This window comes from Carettochelys insculpta, chromosome 10 (genome assembly GCF_033958435.1).
Source record: "Carettochelys insculpta isolate YL-2023 chromosome 10, ASM3395843v1, whole genome shotgun sequence".
Taxonomy (NCBI): domain Eukaryota; kingdom Metazoa; phylum Chordata; order Testudines; family Carettochelyidae; genus Carettochelys; species Carettochelys insculpta.
Genome location: NC_134146.1, coordinates 46,986,868 through 47,007,030, shown reverse-complemented (window position 1 = coordinate 47,007,030; position 20,163 = coordinate 46,986,868). Strand labels below are relative to the sequence as shown.

The 20,163-nt window shown below is 60.9% G+C and overlaps 1 protein-coding gene across 2 annotated transcripts; it reads left to right on the top strand.

Moving 5' to 3' along the window:
* The first annotated feature begins 12 nt into the window (after positions 1–12).
* CHRNG (cholinergic receptor nicotinic gamma subunit) lies at positions 13–20,037 on the top strand. 2 transcript variants are annotated; one of them, XM_075004002.1, is made up of 11 exons: positions 13–91; positions 1,089–1,133; positions 1,548–1,657; positions 2,931–3,086; positions 5,123–5,220; positions 9,794–9,997; positions 11,282–11,396; positions 14,274–14,388; positions 15,752–15,959; positions 18,521–18,654; positions 19,364–20,037. In XM_075004002.1, exons 2-11 carry the CDS (start codon positions 1,131–1,133, stop codon positions 19,526–19,528), a joined length of 1,308 nt encoding a protein of 435 aa, XP_074860103.1. In that variant the 5' UTR covers positions 13–91; positions 1,089–1,130; the 3' UTR covers positions 19,529–20,037. The 2 variants fall into 2 exon arrangements, with proteins under 2 accessions (XP_074860103.1, XP_074860104.1); XM_075004003.1 differs by lacking the exon at positions 19,364–20,037 and adding an exon at positions 17,438–17,617 and having other exon boundaries at positions 18,521–18,637.
* Positions 20,038–20,163: the final 126 nt, after the last annotated feature.

Sequence of the window (20,163 nt, the reverse complement as noted above, 5' to 3'; positions counted from 1 at the left end):
CAATTACAACCGCCACCTGCGCCCGGCCCAGCAGGAGGGGGAGGTCGTCAACATCACGCTGAAGCTGACCCTCACCAACCTCATCTCCCTGGTAAGCAGAGCCACCCCCGCACCTTGGGGCCAGGGACTCGCGAGGTGGCGGCCACCTGAGACCACCAAGCGACAGGGGAGGAGAGGGGCTGCAGGAGAGGCAAGGTGGGCTGTTTCCCATCAGGCCCAGCATGGGGGACAGAGACCCCAGTGCCGGCTGCCTCCTGGGGCGCTGCCCGGGATTGACAGTGACAGAGGCAGGAGGCGCCAATGCCAGGAACATGCCGAGCCGGGGCCAGCCGGTGCGGAAAGGAATCGAGCCTGACCTGGGAGAGCCGGCCCAGCCCGGGCGTCTCTCACTCTGCCCCAGCTGGCAGAACGGGGGCTGTGCCAGGGCAGGTGCCCGAGGAACCGCCTGCAGAACACTGTGTCCTAGTCCCCTTGGTGACGGTCCCCGGGGAGAATCACGGCAGCCAGGGGAGGGGAGGAAAGCAGATGGGAATTGGGGGAGTGAGCAGGGGGAACCAGAGGGAGGCGCAGGCCATTGCCAGGGACGGGGTGGCACAGGGAGGGGAGGAGGCGCAGGGCAGTGCCAGGGCAGGAGGCGCAGGGCAGTGCTGGTGGGGGGAAGGCCCAGGGAGGGGAGGAGGTGCAGGGCAGTGCCAGGGCAGGAGGCGCAGGGCAGTGCCGGTGGGGGGGAGGACCAGGGAGGGCAGAAGGCTCAGGGCAGTGCTGGTGGGGGGAAGGCCCAGGGAGGGGAGGAGGCGCAGGGCAGTGCCAGGGGCAGGTGACCAGTGATGGCTCTGCTCAGGTGCGGGCCGGGGCAGGCTGGGACCCTAGGGCGCTGCCCCGCTCAGGGTGCACCCAGCGCCCCCCTCAGGGCTGCACACTGGGAGGTAATTCCTCAGGGCCCCATGCACCGGAGCCGCACGGTGGCTGAGGGGACGTTGCCGAGTTGGCCACCCAGCCCCAGCTTGTAGCCGGACAGGCGGCAGAAGGGGGCAGAGCAGGGCAGCTCTCTCACTCGCCCCTCCCTCTCCTTTCTTTCCCCGGCCCAGAACGAGCGGGAAGAGACCCTCACCACCAACATCTGGATTGAGATGGTAAGGGGCCCCAGGTGCCGGCAGCAGGCAGAGATCAGCCCCCCCGCCTGCCCTCGCTTCATCAGCCCTCCTGTTCCCCTGCAGCCCCTCCTGGCCTGGAGACACATGGGGCTGGGGCCAGAGCCTCCCAGTGTGGTGCTGGGGGTGCCGGGTGTTCGGGGCTCCTTCCACCCCGCGGTGGGGCACAGATCGGCCGCCCCGGCAGAGCCCTGGCTTCCAGCACAGGCCCCAGGTTCACCACCCTGCCCGGGCGCCCTGGGGCAGCCGGGACAAGTCACAGGGAAACCCTGGCAGGTCCCAGCCCGTGGCCAGAGCAGGCCTGGTCCCTGCATGCCAGGCTGGGGTGGTAAAGGGGGTGGTGGCCAGAGATGCCCTTTCCGTGACGAGTGCCTGGGCCCCGTCCCTCTCGCCCAGAAATGGTGTGATTACCGGCTGCGGTGGGACCCCAAGGACTACGACGACATCCAGCTGCTGCGGGTGCCCTCCACCGAGGTGTGGCTGCCAGACGTCGTCCTGGAGAACAAGTGAGCGGCTGCAGCGCCCAGCCGGAGGGTCGGCGTGGAGCTGCCGGGGATGGCAGCCGTAGATACCTGCCTCCCCCAGCCCACCCTTGGCCAGGGCACGCCTGCGGAGGCGCCCTCCTCTGCCGGGGCTGGGCTGGGGCTACGCACCCAGAGCCACCACCGGCAGCAGCCTCCTGCTTCCAGCGCTGCAGGCAGAGCCTCCCCGGCTGTGCGCCAGCCGCACAACACTGCACAACACAGCACCACACAACACTGCACAGCACAACACAACACCTCACAGCACAGCACTGCACAACACAGCACCGCACAACACAACACAGGACAGCACCACACAGCACCGCAACACAACACAGGACAGCACCGCACAGCACCGCAGAACACCGCACAGCACAACACAACACAGCACAGCACCGCACAGGACAGCACAGCACAACACCGCACAGCACAACACAACACCTCACCGCACAGCACCACACCGCACCACACCTCACTGCCCAACACAGCACAACACAACACAGCACCGCACAACACAACACAGCACCGCACAACACAACACCGCACCGCACAGCACAGCACAGCCGGGTGGGCGACAAGGGAGGTCTCCGCTGGCTGCAGCAGGAATAAGCTTTTATCTTCTAGCAGTGCAGCCGGCAGGCAGCGCCGAGCCCAGCCAGGAGCAATTCCCCCTCCATCCAGCAGAGGGCAGTGGTGGTGCGCCCCGCCCCATCACACCCCGCCCCACAGCTGGTAGGGGGGGTGCTTGGGGGCTGGGAGCCCCCGGGTGCGCGAGCCCCTGGTGCTGGGGGAACAGCTCTATTCCTGGCCCAGGGCCAGGGTCCCCCCAGCCCTGCTTGCTGCCCACCCCCCATGCTCTCCCCCAGTGCATCCCCCGGCCCTCCTGGCCCCACGTCCCCAGCCCAGAGCCTGCACTCAGCACTCAGCCTCCATCCAGGAGCCTGCGCCCTACACCCCTCCCCCAGCCCAGAGCCTGCACTCAGCACCCACCTCCCTCCCAGAGCTTCAGGCAGGGGCAGGGGCAAGTGTTTGCATGGGGGTGGGGGCGGGCGCTGGGCACCACCATTCCTGCAGACCAGCTGCCCCTGCCTAGCTGGCCATCCGGGGGCATTTAGGGATCGCCTCTGCCTTGCTGGGGGCTGACCTGTGGCCCTGGGGCAGTTCCGGCCGCAGGGCCAGGGGCAGGCCCACAGCATGAGCTTGGAGCAGGGAGGGAGGGAGCGCCCAGGGGGCCTGACCAGCCCTTCTCCTCCTGCAGCATCGATGGGGTGTTTGAGATCACCCTGTACTGCAACACGCTGCTGGATTCCAGCGGCTGCCTCCTGTGGATGCCGCCCGCCATCTACCGCACCTCCTGCGCCATCTTCGTCACCTACTTCCCCTTCGACTGGCAGAACTGCTCCATGGTGTTCCAGTGAGTGCGGGCGGGGGGTGTGCAGGGCTCCTGCAGGGCAGCCCAGGGACAGGCAGGGCGTGTGTGCAGGGCTCCTGCCGGGCGATCCAGGGGACGGCCTGGGAGGACAGGGGGCAGAGCTGGAGGTGTACCTAGGTCTCCTGCTGGGCTGGTGGCTCTGACACCCTCTCCCAGGCAGCTGCTTGTCCAGATCACCCCCTGGGGCCCAGCACGCCACACACAGCTGTGACCCCCGACACCTCCCTCAGCCTTGGCCAGAGGCTGGTCCGACTCAGCTCTGCAGCAGCTGCCTTGCCGGTTTCCATGGCTCGTGCCCCGGAGGTTGCTGCGCTTGCAGCAAAGGCTTGCAAGCCACAGCCGGCTCCGGCCCCTCCGGCCCCAGGCAGAGCCCTGGCACACTGCGCCTTTAAGCCAGAGACTTGTCTGTGACCCACACTTTCTCCCCAGCCCCAGGAATCTGCTCAGCACCGGGGCCCTGGTCCTATGGCCCAGGTGCGTGGTGCTGCTGAGGGAGTGTGGAACAGAGAGCAGGGCCCTGGCGTCCCATCTGCCTTGCCCCTCGCGATGCCACGTGACCGCCTCTGACCCCGGAAGCACCTCCTAAACCCTGAGCCACCAGAGTCAGCGACACAGGAGTCCCCTCCCCTGCGCCGGCCAGTCCCGATCGGCAGCCGGCCAGCCGGGCGCTCGCTCCAGGCAGGACACGGCCCCGCTGATATGGCTGATACTGTGTAATGCACAGCGGGCATCCCCGGCCCTGCAGAGCCAGCAACCTGCCATGTCCCGGCCCTGCAGAGCCAGCGACCCCCCACGTCCCGGCCCTGCAGAGCCAGCGACCCCCCACGTCCCGGCCCTGCAGAGCCAGCAACCCCGCCCCCCACGTCCCGGCCCTGCAGAGCCAGCAACCCGCCACGTCCTGGCGCTGCAGAGCCAGCGACCCCCCCACGTCCCGGCCCTGCAGAGCCAGCGACCCCCCCACGTCCCAGCCCTGCAGAGCCAGCGACCCCCCCACGTCCCGGCCCTGCAGAGCCAGCGACCCCCATGTCTCCAGCCCTACAGAGCCAGCGACCCCCCACGTCCCGGCCCTGCAGAGCCAGCGACCCCCATGTCTCCAGCCCTGCAGAGCCAGCGACCCCCCCACGTCCCGGCCCTGCAGAGCCAGCGACCCCCCCACGTCCCGGCCCTGCAGAGCCAGCGACCCCCCACGTCCCGGCCCTGCAGAGCCAGCGACCCCCATGTCTCCAGCCCTACAGAGTCAGCGACCCCCCCACGTCCCGGCCCTGCAGAGCCAGCGACCCCCATGTCTCCAGCCCTACAGAGCCAGCGACCCCCCACGTCCCGGCCCTGCAGAGCCAGCGACCCCCATGTCTCCAGCCCTGCAGAGCCAGCGACCCCCCCACGTCCCGGCCCTGCAGAGCCAGCGACCCCCCCACGTCTCCAGCCCTGCAGAGCCAGCGACCCCCCACGTCCCGGCCCTGCAGAGCCAGCAACCTGCCATGTCCTGGCCCTGCAGAGCCAGCGACCCCCCGCCCCACGTCCCGGCCCTGCAGAGCCAGCGACCCCCCCACGTCTCCAGCCCTGCAGAGCCAGCGACCCCCCATGTCCCGGCCCTGCAGAGCCAGCGACCCCCCATGTCCCGGCCCTGCAGAGCCAGCGACCCCCCCACGTCCCGGCCCTGCAGAGCCAGCGACCCCCCATGTCCCGGCCCTGAAGGCAGACACAGGGCAGATTGGGGCCTGCCTGGAAATTTCCCCAGGTCTGCCCTCTCCAAAGCCAGGCGAGGCCCATGACTGCTGTGGGGCTGAGGCAGAGGCGGGAGTGACCCCGAGTGCTGGAGCTGGGGACATCAGGCAGGCAGCCCAGACGCTGCCTCGCTCCCAAAGAAAAGGGAAAGCCAGTTCCGCAGGTGTGATGCCGAGCTCAGGAGTGGCTGAAGCATCTGCCGGCTGGTGGGATCTCGGCATTGCTGCTGGCACGAGAGTGGCCTTTAGCCAGCCAGGCCGAGCACACATGGCTGCCCCATCCCTGCTGCACAGGTCCCAGACCTACAGCGCCAATGAAATTAACCTGCTGCTGACGGTGGAAGATGGGCAGACCATCGAGTGGATCGTCATTGACCCTGAAGCTTTCACAGGTAACAACCTGCTTCCGTCTGCAGCCCCCGGGGTCACCACTGGCCCAGCCAAGCCAACGTAGAACTTCCAGCTGGTGGCAACATGCAGCCTGGACTGCCCAGGCCAGAACGGGCAGAGCCATACCTATTTAGGGAGGCCAGTGGCCAGAAGGGCAGCCAGCGTGGACCAAAGTGCAGCAGGATCACAACCTCCCAGCCGTCCAGAACAGGGACGAGGCATTGATAGAGAAAGTGACATTTAAGCGATAGGTGGGACTGGGAGCCCGGCCTGTTATTGAGGCTCCTGACAGAAGAGAAGGCTGAGGGGTGATTTAATAGGAGCCTTCAGCTTCCTGAAAGGGGGCTCTAAAGAGGAGGGGGAGAGGCTGTTCTCAGTGGTGTCAGATGGCAGAACAAGGAGCAATGGGCTGAAGTTGCAGAGGGAGAGGTGTACGTTGGATATTAGGAAAAACTACTTCCCCAGGCGGGTGGTGAAGCACTGGAATGCGTTGCTTAGAGAGGTGGTGGAATCTCCATCCCTTGAGGTTTTTAAGTCCCAGTTTGACAAGGTCCTGGCTGGGATGACTTAGTTGGGGTTGATCTTGCATGAAGCAGGGGGCTGGACGAGATGCCCTCCTGAGGTCCCTTCCAGTCCTAGGATTCTAGGATTCTATGACCCTTCCCGCTGTAAGATTTTGGTTTCTTTTGCTTAAGACCTTTGCCAGACAAAGCATTCGGCTGATATTTCCCACGCTGGGCACTAGCCTCGGGCTGAGCTGGGAAAAGTAGCAGCTGAAGCCGAGTGCAAGAATGAGACCAGGAAGAAATCCCGGGAGCCTTTCCTTTGACCAGCTGCAGAGCCCTCAACAGTTGGAGCAGGGATGTGAAACATGGCTGGGGAGGTGTTTGGGGTGGGAGGGACGTTTTAGCCTCCCGGTGCTAGGCCCCAAAACCTGGCCCCGGGCTGAGCCTCGGGGGAAAAAAATTGCAGTTGCTACCTGCTTGGTAGGGACTAGCAGCTAAAATCTCCAGCGGTTGGCCTCACTGAGTGTGCTCCATCCCCGCCCAGTGCCTGGGCCTTGCCCCAGAGCAACTGGGGTGCAGGACGACGCCAGCCTTCCCCTGGAATGCCCACAGCCGGGCGGGGTGGGGCTGGCCCCTTAGCACAGGGAGCCCGTCCCACTGCCCATGCCCAGGCAGCATGGAGCAGGAAAGCTATGCAAGGGAAGGAACGGCCTGGAAGTTGGGCTGGCACAGAGCTGGGGCTGGCTGGGTGCTGAGTTGGGCACGGGGGATATGGGCAGAGGAGTGGCTGAGCACAGAGACTGGGCTGTGGAGCCCACGGAGCAGAGGCAGGGCTGGGCTGGGCTGGGGCAGGCAGGACTGGGCCAAGCCCAGGTGGGAGGGTCAGAGCTTAGTCTGAGGGGACGGCAGAAGCCACTGGAGCACCCTTCCCTCCGGAGCTCGGCTCCCTGAAACACCCTCCTCTGCTGCCCCCACACCAGGACCGGCCCCCCTGGAAGATGCACTCCAGTCTTCTCGGAGCTCCAGGGCCAGGGGTTGTGGCTGGGGATGTGGTGCCCCGACCCTGCTGATTTCCATGGGCTTTTTCTGGGACCTAGCAATGACACCCCACACCCCCCTGGTAAAAGACACTGCCAAGGAGCCACCGTCCAGGGCTCCGAAGTTAGGCGCGAAGGGCTCCTGAATCCGGCCGTCTCGTGCGTCCAGTTGACGCCGGCCCTTAATTCCACGGTCACGAGTGTTTTTCCACAGGGCCCGGCCTCCATCAGTGCCCCGGACGGACCTGCTCAGGGAGCAAAGAGCCTGTTGTCTGTGGGCCTCCTGCAGGCCGGGCGGGTCCACGGACAACTCCCGACTTGTCTGCTTGATTCATAGAATCATGGAATAACAGAGCTGGAAGAGACCTAAAAAAGTCCAGCCCCCTGCCCTAGGCAGGACCAAACCCATCAGATCATAGACATTGACATAGAAGGTACACTTATTAAGTTTGCAGACGATACCAAGCTGGGAGGGGTTGCAGCTGCTTTGGAGGATAGGGTCATAATTCAAAAGGATCTGGATAAACTGGAGAAATGGGCTGAGGTAAACAGGATGAAGTTTAATAAGGACAAATGCAAAGTGCTTCACTTAGGAAGGAACAATCAGTGTCACACATACAGAATGGGAAAGGACTGCCTAGGAATGAGTACAGCAGAAAGGGATCTAGGGGTTATAGTGCACCACAAGCTAAATATGAGCCACCAGTGTGATGCTGTTGCAAAAAAAGCAAACATGATTCTAGGATGCATTAACAGGTGTGTCGTGAACAAGACACGAGGAGTCATTGTCCCGCTCTACTCTGCGCTGGTTAGGCCTCAGCTGGAGTATTGTGTCCAGTTCTGGGCACCGCAGTTCAGGAAGGATGTGGAGAAATTGGAGAGGGTCCAGAGGAGAGCAACGAGAATGATCAAAGGTCTAGAGAACATGACCTATGAAGAAAGGCTGAAAGAATTGGGCTTGTTTAGTTTGGAAAAGAGAAGATTGAGGGGGGGACATGATAGCAGTTTTCAGGAATCTAAAAGGGTGTCATAAGGCAGAGGGAGGGAGCTTGTTCTTCTTGGCCTCTGAGGATAGAACATGAGGCAATGGACTTAAATTGCAGCAGGGGAGGTTCAGGTTGGACATTAGGAAAAAGTTCCTAACTGTCAGGGTGATCAAACACTGGAACGAATTGCCAAGGGAGGTGGTAGAATCTCCATCACTGGAGATATTTAAGAAGAGGTTAGATAGATGGCTTTCAGGGATGGTCTAGAAAGTGCTTGGTCCTGCCATGAGGGCAGGGGGCTGGACTTGATGGCCTCTCGAGGTCCCTTCCAGATCTACTCTTCTATGATTCTATGAGATCAGCCCAGCCAGGTCTTTGTGGAGGCGAGACTTAAACACCTCCAGGGATGGAGACTCCACCACCTCCCTGGACAGACCATTCCACTGCTTCACCACCCTCCTCGTGGAAAGGTTTCTCCTAATGTTCAACCTGGACCTTCCCAACCGCAACTCGAGACCATTGTTCCGTGTTCTGCCATCCGTGACACTCAGGACAGCTGTTCAGGACCTGGGCACCACCACACCGCTCCCAGCCAGCAGAGCTCCAGGAGACACCCCGGGGCCCTGAGCACTGGAATTCTTGGGGCTGGTTGCACTGCCCTGGCCCTTCTCTGCTGGCAGGAGCAGTGTTCCAGTTTGGGTTACGTAGCCTGGATTTGGAAGAGGGATTTGGTCTTGGGCACCGGTACCCCTGCACGGCGGGGTATTAGCAGTGTGGCCTGTACGCAGGGCGCTTGTGTGACCCCACAGGAGAGAATCCAACTGCCCCACTGAGCAGCCACAGTTAGACTTTGTGTTTCCCCTGTTGGTGCACCGGCACACATAAAATTTATTCCGCCCTGGATGGAAAAGATTTGAGAGAACCCTGGTTAGCAGCAGCTGGCACCTTCCCACAGGTCCTTGTAACAGCCATGCTCTGAGAGCGAGAGAGAGAGAGAGAGAGAGAGGCGATTTCTTTTTCTCACCCGGTTCTCAGGCTCTCTGCCGGCAAATCATTCCGGAAGCGAAGCAGCAATCGGGCCGGAGTGATTCGGGGAATGGGGCTGTCACGGGCGGCCAGGGCCGTTTTCCATCACCTTTTAATTGCATCGTGAAGAAAGGAAATGCTGTTGGGGCAGCGCGATTTATTCTTTCATTACCAGGCCGTGCCGGAGAGCTCGAGCGGTTAGAAAGAATTGCTCCTGCAGCGGACGGGAAAAACAAGAAGTCTTAATAAGCTGTCACGCGTGGCTTCGCCCAGCAGCTGGGTGTCAGGCAGGAGAGCAACTGAGCCTTCAGCCGAGACCCCTGCACCACTAAGCTCCATGGGAGCTGGTGTCATTTAGCTCCCAAGCAGGATCAGGCCCCAGGGCACCAGTCCCTTACTGGGCTGCAGGAAGCTGGGAGCTGTGCAGATCCTGCTGAGCCACAGAACTAGGCAGAGCTCCCAGGCAGGGCTGTAAATCCTCTCCCAGCCCCTTTCCCTGTCCCCCTCGTGGGAAGCCCCCAGCAAAGGGTTCCTCTCCCTGTCTGTATGGGGCACTGGCTCAGATGCCCTCTGGCGCCAAGGACATGGCGGGAGCAGGAGCGGGCTCCCCTGCACAGACCCAATGGCAAGAGTTGCTCAGCTGGCCCTGCCAGGCGTCCTGTGCTGCCTGGGGGAGAGATGCAGAGAGGCAGCAAATGGGAACATCCTGGCACAGAGCCCTTAGCCTGCCTGCCCCCTGCTGCTCCCACCAACACCCCCCCCCCCAATGCCTTGGGACATCCAACAGCTCCCTGACATTCTGGCTGCACCCAGGTCTCCGTGGCAGCACAGGGGCTTCCCCTTCTGAGCTCACTTGCTGCTGAAGGCTCCAGATAACGATGGCAGTTCTGGGCAACCACCAGCAGGGGGCACTAGAGAAGGTCCACGTTCCCCAGGGCTGATGCCTGCTGCTCCCATGGGGCGTTGGTGCCAGCAGTGGGATGCTCATGAGCTGGGCCGGGCGGTGTTGTCTTCCCACAGAGAATGGGGAGTGGGTGATCAAGCACCGGCCGGCCAAGAAGATTGTGAACGCTGAGCGCTTCACCCCGGATGACTTGGGTTACCAGCAGGTCGTCTTCTACCTGATCATCCAGCGGAAACCGCTCTTCTACGTCATCAACATCATCGTGCCCTGTGTGCTCATCTCCTCCGTGGCTGTGCTGGTCTATTTCCTGCCCGCCAAAGGTAGAGCCCTGGCTGCTGGGAGGGCACCTGCGTTCCCAGCCACCCACCACGGCTCAAGCTCTGGGATTGGTTCAACCTGCAGCTCTCAGAGTGGAAAAGCGGGGGCAGCAGTGTGGGGGAGACGGACCCAGTCCAGTCCATTGCCCATGCAACAGGCCAGTGAGAGGGTCACCCTACTGCCCAGGTGATGTGGGGATGTTCTGTGGGGGTGGCTGACAGGAATCACGCCCCCGGCCCCGAGAAGATGACCTGAAATGGGCTGAAATGCAAAGATTGGCTCCTCCCCGGCCACCTAGTTACACCCCGTTTCTGACCCCTTGGTACTCCCCTATCCCCACTGATCCCAGCCCCTTCCTGAGATCTGCCTGAGAGCTCATGGCTCCCTTGCACACATCCAAACGGCAGCAAATTCTTTCCCAGCGGTCTGGCTGGTGGGTCTCACCCCCATGCTCCTGGCCTAACTGAGTGCCATGTTTGGTGGTCAGGAAGGAATTCCCCTCCACCCGTCAGATTGGCAGAGAGCCTGGGGGGCTTTTGCCACACGGGGTCTGAGTCAGGCGCAGGTGAGAACAAGAGTCGGCAAGAGATTCCTTGTCACCTGCAGTTCTCACTCAACATTAGCAGGTGCCAGTAGCTCAGCCGGAGGCTGGGGCTCTCCCGCAGGAGTGGGTGGGTGAGCCTCTGTGGCCTGTGACATTAAGGAATTTGACTGGATGGTCCTGCTGGTCCCTCTTGGCCTTCCAGGCTATGAGACATCCTAGGCAGGGTTGGGCAGCTCACCAGCCCCTTGGGGTTCAGAAGCATTTTCCCCAGCCTGCATGCCCAGGGCACATTGGGGGGGTGTCAAAGGCCAGGGGAGGCTGTGCCTCTCCTTACCCAGGACATTAACCCCTCCTGTGCTTCACCCCAGGCCTCGTCCCCTCTCCCCTGAAGCTGGTGGAGGTTCAGCTCCAGCCAGGAGCTCGGTGCTCAGGCCAGCAGCCAGGACAGCCGGGGTGGATGGGGACAGGCAGCAGTGAAGGGGTGGTGTGGGGGGGGAGGCGGGAGCTTGGCTCTTCAGCACTACGTGGCCTTGTGCAGCAGGGCAGGGCCGAGGGCCAGACTCCGCAAGGGGCATTCACCAGCCACATCACCCAGCAAGTCAGCGGCTGCCGGCCTTCTGCTCCAGCCACCACAGCGGAGCCGGCGCGCAGGAGAGCGAAGCTGCAGCCAGAGGGTGGCCGGGGTGGTGTGGGGGCCAGCGCGTGGGTGCAGTTGCGGGCTGAGCTTTCTGCTTCCCGGCAGCGGGTGGCCAGAAGTGCACAGTCTCCATCAATGTCCTCCTGGCCCAGACGGTCTTCCTGTTCCTGATCGCCCAGAAGGTGCCCGAGACCTCCGACGCCATGCCGCTCATTGGCAAGTAAGTGATGCCGGCCCCCAGCCACGGAGCTCCTAAACCCCCTGGGCTCCTTGCACTGCCCCAACCCCCACTGAGCCGATTCGCGTCAGGTGCCAGAGACAGAGGGGTCGTGGTAGGCCCTGCTTCAAGCGACACAGCAGAATGGGCAGAACCAGCAACCACGCTGTCATGGGTGGGGCCGGGGACGCTCAGCGTGAGCGTCAGCACAGAGGGAAGAGGCCTGCGCAGGTGTGATTGTGTGGCTCCCAGGTTCCCCGCCCTGGAACGTGAGCATGCCAGCATGTAGGAAGAGCCGTTCCTAGCAGCCCACAGGACGGGCCTTGCGGCACAGGCTGCCGTTAATCTGCAGAACTCACCGCTGCATGAGGGCGCTGAGGCAAGGCGCACGGTGAGCCCCGGCCATGTGCACTGGGCCCTAGTGGGAAGTGATAAGCACCACCCTTCCACATGTTACGAGTGACAGGGGGGAGAGCCCCCCAGCAGGGGCATTACCAGAGGAGATATCTGCTGCAGGGGATGGATAGCCGATTAGCTGGACAACTGGGGAGTCTGGTCTGGGCTCCCTTAATCTTCTGCATGCAGACAGGCTGCAGCACTAATTGCTGTGGCATGAGAGATTAATTCCATGATCCCCAGCCAGCCTGGGCCAAGCCCCGAGAGCCTCCATGAGAGGTTCCGCCATGGCTCAGGCCCTGAAGCTAGCAAAGCAGGGCCGGGGGCAGCAGGCCTGGTGAACCATGACAGAGGCCCTGTAATATGATGTTTTGGAGCATAAGCTTTCCTGGGCAAAGACCTGCTTCGTCAGATCGTGTCTTTGCCCACGGAAGCGTATGCTCCAAAATATCTGTTGGTCTCTAAGGTGCCACAGGACTTCTTGTTGTTTTTGAAGATGCAGACTAGCCCAGCTCCCCTCTGATACATGCAATATGATGGGGTTTCCGGGCACAGCTGAGGGAACCAACCCAGGGTATATTTGCTTACATTTGGGCTTGTTTAGTTTACAGAAGAGAAGACTGAGGGGTGATTTAATAGCAGCCTTCAACTTCCTGAAGGGGAGCTCTAAAAAGGAGGGTGAGAAACTGTTCTCAGTGGTGTCAGATGGCAGAACAAGGAGTAATGGTCAGAAGTTGAAGAGGGAGAGGTGTAGGTTGGATATTAGGAAAAACTACTTCCCCAGGCGGGTGGTGAAGCACTGGAATGCGTTGCCTAGAGAGGTAGTGGATTCTCCATCCCTTGAGGTTTTTAAGTCGTGGCTGGACAAGGTCCTGGCTGGGATGACTTAGTGGGGGGTTGATCCTGCTTGAAGCAGGGGGCTGGACTAGATGACCTCCTGAGGTCCCTTCCAGCCCTGTGATTCAGTGAAATTTGGGCCACTTAGAGCCCCAGGCTGGGATTTGTCTCTCATTAAGGCAAACCCAGCCAGCCACAAAAGTACCTTTGCCAGCCCCAGTGGCCAGCCAGAAGCCACACAAGCAAACCCACAGGTTCTCCAGCTGCTACACATGCTCAGACCAACAGCCCCCTATTCTCAGGCAAGAGGTTATTAAACCTATATCACCAACCCCAGAGAGACTGCCGGGCCCCCAAAGGTCCCGCCACAGTCCCAGGTCAATATATACTTAGATCTTAGCCAAATCACCATGCTGGGCCAATCCTTTCGAATCTAAAATCTAAAGGTTTATCACCAAAGAAAGAAAGAACAGGGTGAGAGAAAAACAGAAAGTGATACGCTATGTACGTCAGTCACAGCTATCGATGCAGGCCAGCAAGGTCTGTGCTGACTCTTGAAGGGGGTGTGATCCCAGGTTATGTTGGCTTAGTTCATGGAAACTGGAGAACTGAAGACTGGCACTGTGGAAGTGGAACCAAGCTGGGCACTGGCAGGGCCGTCTTCTAGTTTTTTTGATGGAGGGAAAAAGTCCTTTCTTCTTCCCACAGGCCCTTGAGGGTCCGTGTGACCTGGGTGAGCTGCTGTGGCCAACTGCCATTGGTCTCTGGGTTTGCTAGTGTACCCAGTCCATGTCCGTGGCAGGTGGAATGGGCTGGTCTCAAGCCCGTTACTCAGCCCAGGTGTGATGGGGTTCAGGGGTCCCCAAGCTCTGCACCCGTCCGCAGGCAGGAGTGACTCTCACTCAGCAGGTAGAACGGGAAGTTTATTAGGCGACAGAGGCCCAGCTCAGCACAGAGGTGTCAGTGCAGCAGGCAGAGAGTCATTCCAACCCATCCGGGGCAGAGGAGCCCAAGGGGTGCCCCAGCTGGGGTGCAGCTTCCCCCTCAGCCAGGCTGGCTGCCTTCCAACTCTCTCTCTCTGCCGCCTCCGATTCAAACTCCAGCTCAGCTCCTCCCTGCTTTGCTCAGGTCAGAGGTGTTCCCTGCCAGCTTAGGTTACAGCCCCAGGGAGTCACCCTTAGTGCTGGGAGCTGCTCTGCTGTCACACACACATCCAGCCTGACTCTCACACACACACACACACACACACACACACACACTCTCTCTCTCTCTCTCTCTCTCTCTCTCTCTCTCTCTCTCCATCACAGCAGGTCACTGGGCTGGTGTGGATAACACGTCCCATATTCCTGGGCTGTGGATTCCAAGCCTGAGCCTTTGTTTTCAGTCCATCCTCCTGGCTGGGGTGGGGAGACCCCGCCCCCCCAGCGCATCACTTAGCGCTTCCGCACTTCTCATACCACTACAGAGCCGTTACCTGTAACTTCCCACGCAAGCACGGCCAAGTCACACTAACGGCGTCCAGGCACCACCAGCTCTCATGAGACACCCCACTCAGCACAGGACTTGGTACCACTATACACAAGGGTCACAGAAACGGCTTTACACCTGTAAAAATCCCACGGCGTCCCGGCCCCCTCTCTCCGGCAGGTACCTGACCTTTCTGCTGGTGGTGACAGTGCTGATCGTGGCCAACGCCGTCATCGTGCTGAACGTGTCGCTGAGGACACCCAACACGCACTGCATGTCGCAGCGAGTGCGGCAGGTGAGACGGGCTCCCACGCTGGGCCGCGGCCCACTTAACGCAGCAGGCTGCAGGGCTGGGACAGCCCTGGGCTCCCGCCTGTGCCAGCCGCCGCCATCGGAGTCAGACTCAGGACTCACAGATTTGCCAGACCGCTCTGTTTGTTCGCAAAGCTGCTCTGCTAATGCACCCAGAAGATGTGAGTGCCACCCAGGGCTCAAACCCCTTGGTTTGTACAGGTGAAAGAAAGCAAAATTAACAAGATTACAAAAGGGGGCAGGACTCACATGAATCCCATGAGACTAGTCAGTATCTTCATGTCCATATCAAGCCTCAGCAATCTCCTGTCCCTATCTCCCTGGTTATCTCAATTGCTTCCTGTCTAACACCTAGGGGGCGTGTCTACACTTGCATGCCTCTTTCGAAAGCGGTATAAATTTGCATATTCGATGCCTCATTTGCATATTCTAATTTCAAAAGCGCATCTTTGGACGGAGAAAGCCAGTGTAGATGCTGCTCTTTCAAAACCCCATCTTTGAAAGAATCCTTCCTCCCATTAACTAAAAGGAAGAAGGATCCTTTCGAAGATGGGTTTACTTTTGAAAGAGCAGCGTCTACACTGGTTTTCTTCTTTTGAAATTAGAATATGCAAATGAGGCACTGTGTATGCAAATTTACACCTCATTTGCATTTTCTATTTGCCTCATTTGCATGCCTCTTTCGAAAGAGGGATGCAAGTGTGGACATGCCCCTAATGTTTCTTTAGCCCAGACACACCTGGCTCCACTCTGGTCCATCCTGCACAACTACACACAACATTAACATTAGCTTCTCTTTCCTGGTCTTGAACTGACACTACTATTCCAGTATAATTCACCTCGCTCATACAATGTAATTCTTCCTACTTTCACACCGCCCTCAGGAAGACGCAGCTCCCTGGTAACTGGGGCGGGGCGGGACAGAGGGAAAAGGCGAATATGCCACGTGGGATCCAGCACCCCAGAGATGTGGACAGCCTGCCTGACCTCTGGCGCTATGGGGCACGCTCCTCCGGGAGGACGCCTCTTACCCCGGGGCCGCCAGCTCGTCCCCACATCTGATGGCATCTCAGTACTGCTTTGCATGGGCCCAAAGGCGGGCTTGTGAGCAGGGTGGCGAGGGTGGAATCAAGCTGCCAAGGAAATGGGGGGTGCAAACACCCCTCTGACAGGTGCCCACTTGGCAGAGGTGTGGGACATGGGTGCCTACCCCAGTCCCGGGCGCCCCACTCCCAGCAGACAGGCTCCCCTTGCGCTGAGCAGGCTGGCGCTGGCTGCCCCATTCCCCTGCGTGACACAGTGCCAGCTCCCTGCTCAGGGTGCCATTGGCCCCCCTCTGTCCCCAGATCTGCCTGCAGCGGCTGCCTCTCTTCCTGCGGATGCATATGCGCCGTGGCGATGTGGCTGCCGGGAGGCCGTCGCCGCGGCGACGCAGCTCGCTGGGGCTGATGGTGAAGGCTGACGAGTACATGCTGTGGAAGGCCCGGACCGAGCTGCTCTTTGAGAAGCAGAAGGAGAGGGCCGGGCTGATGAAGGCTGTCCTGGAGAAGATTGGTGAGCAAGGGCTCGGTGGGGCAGGGGTAGGCAAGCGTCAAGGCATCGGCTGGCCGGGGCCTGAGCCCTCTAGCACAGATGTCTCCCCCCGCCACACAGAACGCAGCTTGTGGTGGGGTTCAGGGGTCCCCAAGCACTGCACCCTGGCCGCAGCAGGAGTGACTCTCACGCAGCAGGTAGAGCAGGAAGTTTACTAGGCAACAGAGGCCCAGTTTCTCACAGAGGTGTCAGTACAGCCGGCGAGAGAGTCATTCCAACCCGTCCTGGGGAGAGGAGCCCAAGGGGTCCCCTCTGGGGTGTAGCTTCCCCCCTCGCCAGGCTGGCTGCCTTCCAGCTCCCTCTTCCCCCAGCTTCCAACTGCCGCCTCCGAATCAAACCCAGCTCAGCTCCTCCCTCCTCTTTGTTCAGAGCAGAGGTGTTACCTGCCAGCCTAGGTTATAGCCCCAGGGTCATCCTTAGCCGCCGGGAGCTGCTCTGCTTGTCTCACACACATCCAGCCTGAGTCTCACACATGCACTCCCCCCCCCCCCCCCCCCCGACGACTCCATCACACAGTTCTCCCAGGCTTTCACCAGCAGCAAAGCCACCTCCTCCACGCCCTCCCAGGGCTGGAACAGGCTGTGCCACCGAGGGAACGGGACCCGAGTGAGGGTGTCACAAGAGACAGGAGTTGGGCTGCCCAGGAGGGTTAATAGCCCCCTGTAATATGGGATTTCTGGGGGCACTTCTGAAAGGCCTGATTCCAGGGGAGGCGTTTAGAGCTTGAGGGGGCGTCTGCTACACGGCACCAACCCAGTCCGAGAGAGCACTGCTTGTCGGCACACTGGCTCCCAAGGAGCCATTCCCTCAGACCTTCCGTTCTCCTGTGCCACCCGAGGACGGGTTGTGGAAAGCAGCCCCAACACATCCGGCCAGGTCCTTCTGAGCCCAAAGGCCCAGCCCCAGGTGAATGTGTACCTCGGCTCTTACCCCAAAAGTGTCGTGTGCCGATCCTGCGGCAGCGAAACACTAAAGGTGCATTCATAAAAAGAAAGAAAGGGGGAGAGTTAAAGGTGCGAAGACTCAGATACACACACTGGGTGCCAAGTGCTTCATTCAGGCGTGTAGCAGAGATGGGGCAAACTGCTGGCTTAAGTCACGTCTCTGGAGCCGGTCTGGGGTTCGGATGGGTCGTCGGGCCTGTTCTTTAGAGCGTCAGGTCTCAACAAAGCACCTCAAAGGGTGAGGAGCAGGATGGGAGACAAAAACGGAAACTCCTCCAGGGCCCTGTATATATCCTAGGCCATGTGAGGGGACACTCCTTGTCCAAGCTGGAGTTAGGAGACACCTGGGCAAGTCACCTGTCCAAGCCAGACTCAGGCTGCTCCAAGCAGACACCAAGGCCGCCCCCAACTCCAGTTTGCAGGCTGGACAGGAAGGTCCAGGCAGTGCCTCCCTTGCGTCATTGCACGTTGAATGTTCCTTGATGGGCCAATCAGCCTGCATAGCCCTTCCCAGCCCGGCTGGCTGGCTGGCCTGTGTTACTGCAGGAGCTGACGTGAAATACAGCTCCAGAGTGCGTGTTCGAAGCTTCACTTACCAAAATGACACATGCACACAACTAGCACAGGTGGAACGTCTCTGAGCCAGAACTCTCCTCCGGCAACAGTATGATTTAGGTGAGCTGGACGACCACTTATCATGGGTATGGCCAAGTTTCCCACAGTCCCATTACATCTGTTTCTGGCCACCGGTCCTGGCTCTCAGGGTTCTCTGCTGTTAGCAGCCATGGAGGGGTAAATTACAGCTAAATAAGGGCCCAGTACGCAGTGGAAGTGTTGGTGATGTGCTAGACAATATCAGCCTCCCATGACCTGGCAAATTCTCTCCTCCTGCACTGATCAGGGTCCCACACCCGCCAGTGCTCACCTCCTGAGGGGAGAGCTGATGCCTTTATTCTGCTGGTGGAGTTGAGTCTCCCAGCTGGGACGGCCTAGCCAGGGGCAGGTTGGCCCAGCTGGTGGGCACTGAGATGGGTTTGCATGGGACTGGGGTGGGTGCGGGACCCAATTTGCCAGGCCCTAGGTATGGAGAAGTGGATCAGGGACCAAGCTGGGAAGGGAACCCAGAGCTGGGAGGAGGGGAGTAAGGGGCTGGGTGTAGCCGCAAGGAAAGCGGACAGAGTGCGCTGGACAAGAGCTGTTCAGCTCTAACCAGAGACCCGTAAACGCTCTGTAGCCCCTCGCTGGGCCCGCTCTGTATGTGATCTGGCGGAAATACAGACCAAGGGTGGCAACAATGATCCGTCAGGACGTCACAATCCAATCACATCAACCCCCCAGTGCGCTGACACCCAGTCCCATGCAAACCCAGCTCAGTGCCCACCAGCAGGGCCAACCTGCCCCCGCTGGGTGACAACACCAGCAAAATAAAGGCTAAAGCTCTCCCCCACCCCGGGAGGTAAGCGCTGGCCTACCTGACCCCATGGGGCTGCTGGGCCTCCTGGATGGGATGCAGGCAAGTCCCCACTAGTGCCAGCTGTCTGGAGTAATCCCTGAGCCGCCTCTTCATGCCCCCCCCAGGGAAAGGCCTGGAAAACGGGTGCACTCAGGATCTCTGCCACAGCTTGGTGCAGGCTGGTCCCGAGATCCGGGCCTGCGTGGACGCCTGCAAACACATCGCCAAGACACTGCGGGCCCAGAATGACTTTGACAACGTGAGTGCCACCCCTGCAGAGCATTAACGCAGAGTGGGGCTTTGGGGAGCTCGGGTCAGAGGCCGTGTTCCCTGACAGCTGAGTGCTTGGGTGACCCGCCCCCCAGGAGGGGAGTCAGGTGCTGCCCAGCTGATTTGCAGAACTCCACAGCTGGCCTCGTGGTGCACATCCACGGTGCATGTAATAATTTATTCTGCACATGGAGGTTAAAAAATGAGAGGGGAAAAATGGTCAGAGTGGAAGGGGCGGGGGGGGACGACCCAATTTGCCGGGCCCTAGGTATGGAGAGGTAGGTCGGGGACCAAGCTGGGACCCCAGAGCTGGGAGGAGGGGAGTAAGGGGCTGGGTCTAGCCGCAAGGGAAGCGGACGCAGCTCTGATTGAGTTCAGTGGCAGCGGTCCATGGGCTGAAGCTGCAGACGGGACTATAAAGCGAGTGCAAAGAAGAGCTCGGTACGTTCATGGAGGTTAGGTCCATAAAAGGCTGTTAGCCGGGGGTAGAAGTGGTGTCCCTGGGCTCCATTTGTCAGAGGCTGGAGGTGGATGGCAGGAGAAGTTGCTTGATCATTGTCTTCAGTCCCCCCGGCACTGGCCACTGTTGGGGGGGCCGGGGCTGGGCTCGATGGCCCTTTGGACTGACCCAGTAATGGCCATTCTTATGAAGCCCTGGAGGAGGTCTGGCCAGGCACTTACCTGTCTCTCCCCGGCAGGAGAACGAGGAATGGATCCTGGTGGGGCGAGTCATCGACCGCGTCTGCTTCTTGGTCATGGCCTCGCTCTTCGTCCTGGGCACGGTCAGCATCTTCCTGATGGCCCATTTCAACCAGGCGCCAGCAATGCCCTTCCCCGGGGACCCCAAGCGCTACCTGCCGTAGCACCCAGCAAGCCCAGGCCATCTGCACAAGGCCCCCCCGCCGCCCCCAGGGCTGCACAGAGCCTCCCCGCAGCGCTGCCGCTGGAGGCCGAACGCTCCATGGAGTCCCTGGGCTCCATGCATGGAGCTGCTGCATCCTGCGGGGGGCTTCACCGAGCTGCTGGAGGACAGAGCTGCAGCCACGCACCCACCCACTGCTCCCTTCAGCCAGGGCTGCTGGTGGGAGCTGCAGCCAGCGATGGGCCGGCCTGCAGGGAGCGATGGCAGCTGACCTGCAGGGTGCAGACCCCTCCGTGCCCGTGCTCTGCCCAGCTGCAGCCCTCTCGCTTGCCTCCGTGCCAGGCACAGGGCTATGGAGCTGAGGGGGACTGGCTGAATGTGCCCCCCCCCCAACCCAGCACAGCAGCTGGCAGCCCAGCGGCAAGGAGCCTGTCCGTGGGCCCAGCGAGCGGGGCAGGGCAGGCGCGGGTGGGTGGCGGGAGAGCTCGGCGGCCGCGTGTGTTTGGTATGAGCCGGGCGTGGGAGTAAACCAAACCCCTGCTGAACTCCTTGGCTGGTGGCGGGGGGCACGGGTGGGCGCTGGGGGCAAGGGAGAGGCGCCCTTCTCCAGTTACCATGCCGCAAGGCTGGCCAGAG

What these genes read in the sequence shown, in the direction of transcription:
- CHRNG (XM_075004002.1), top strand. An exon ending in GACGTCGTCCTGGAGAACAA is followed by an intron (nt 1,658 to 2,930) that starts GTGAGCGGCTGC and finishes CTCCTCCTGCAG; the next exon opens with CATCGATGGGGTGTTTGAGA. An exon ending in GCCATGCCGCTCATTGGCAA is followed by an intron (nt 11,397 to 14,273) that starts GTAAGTGATGCC and finishes TCTCTCCGGCAG; the next exon opens with GTACCTGACCTTTCTGCTGG.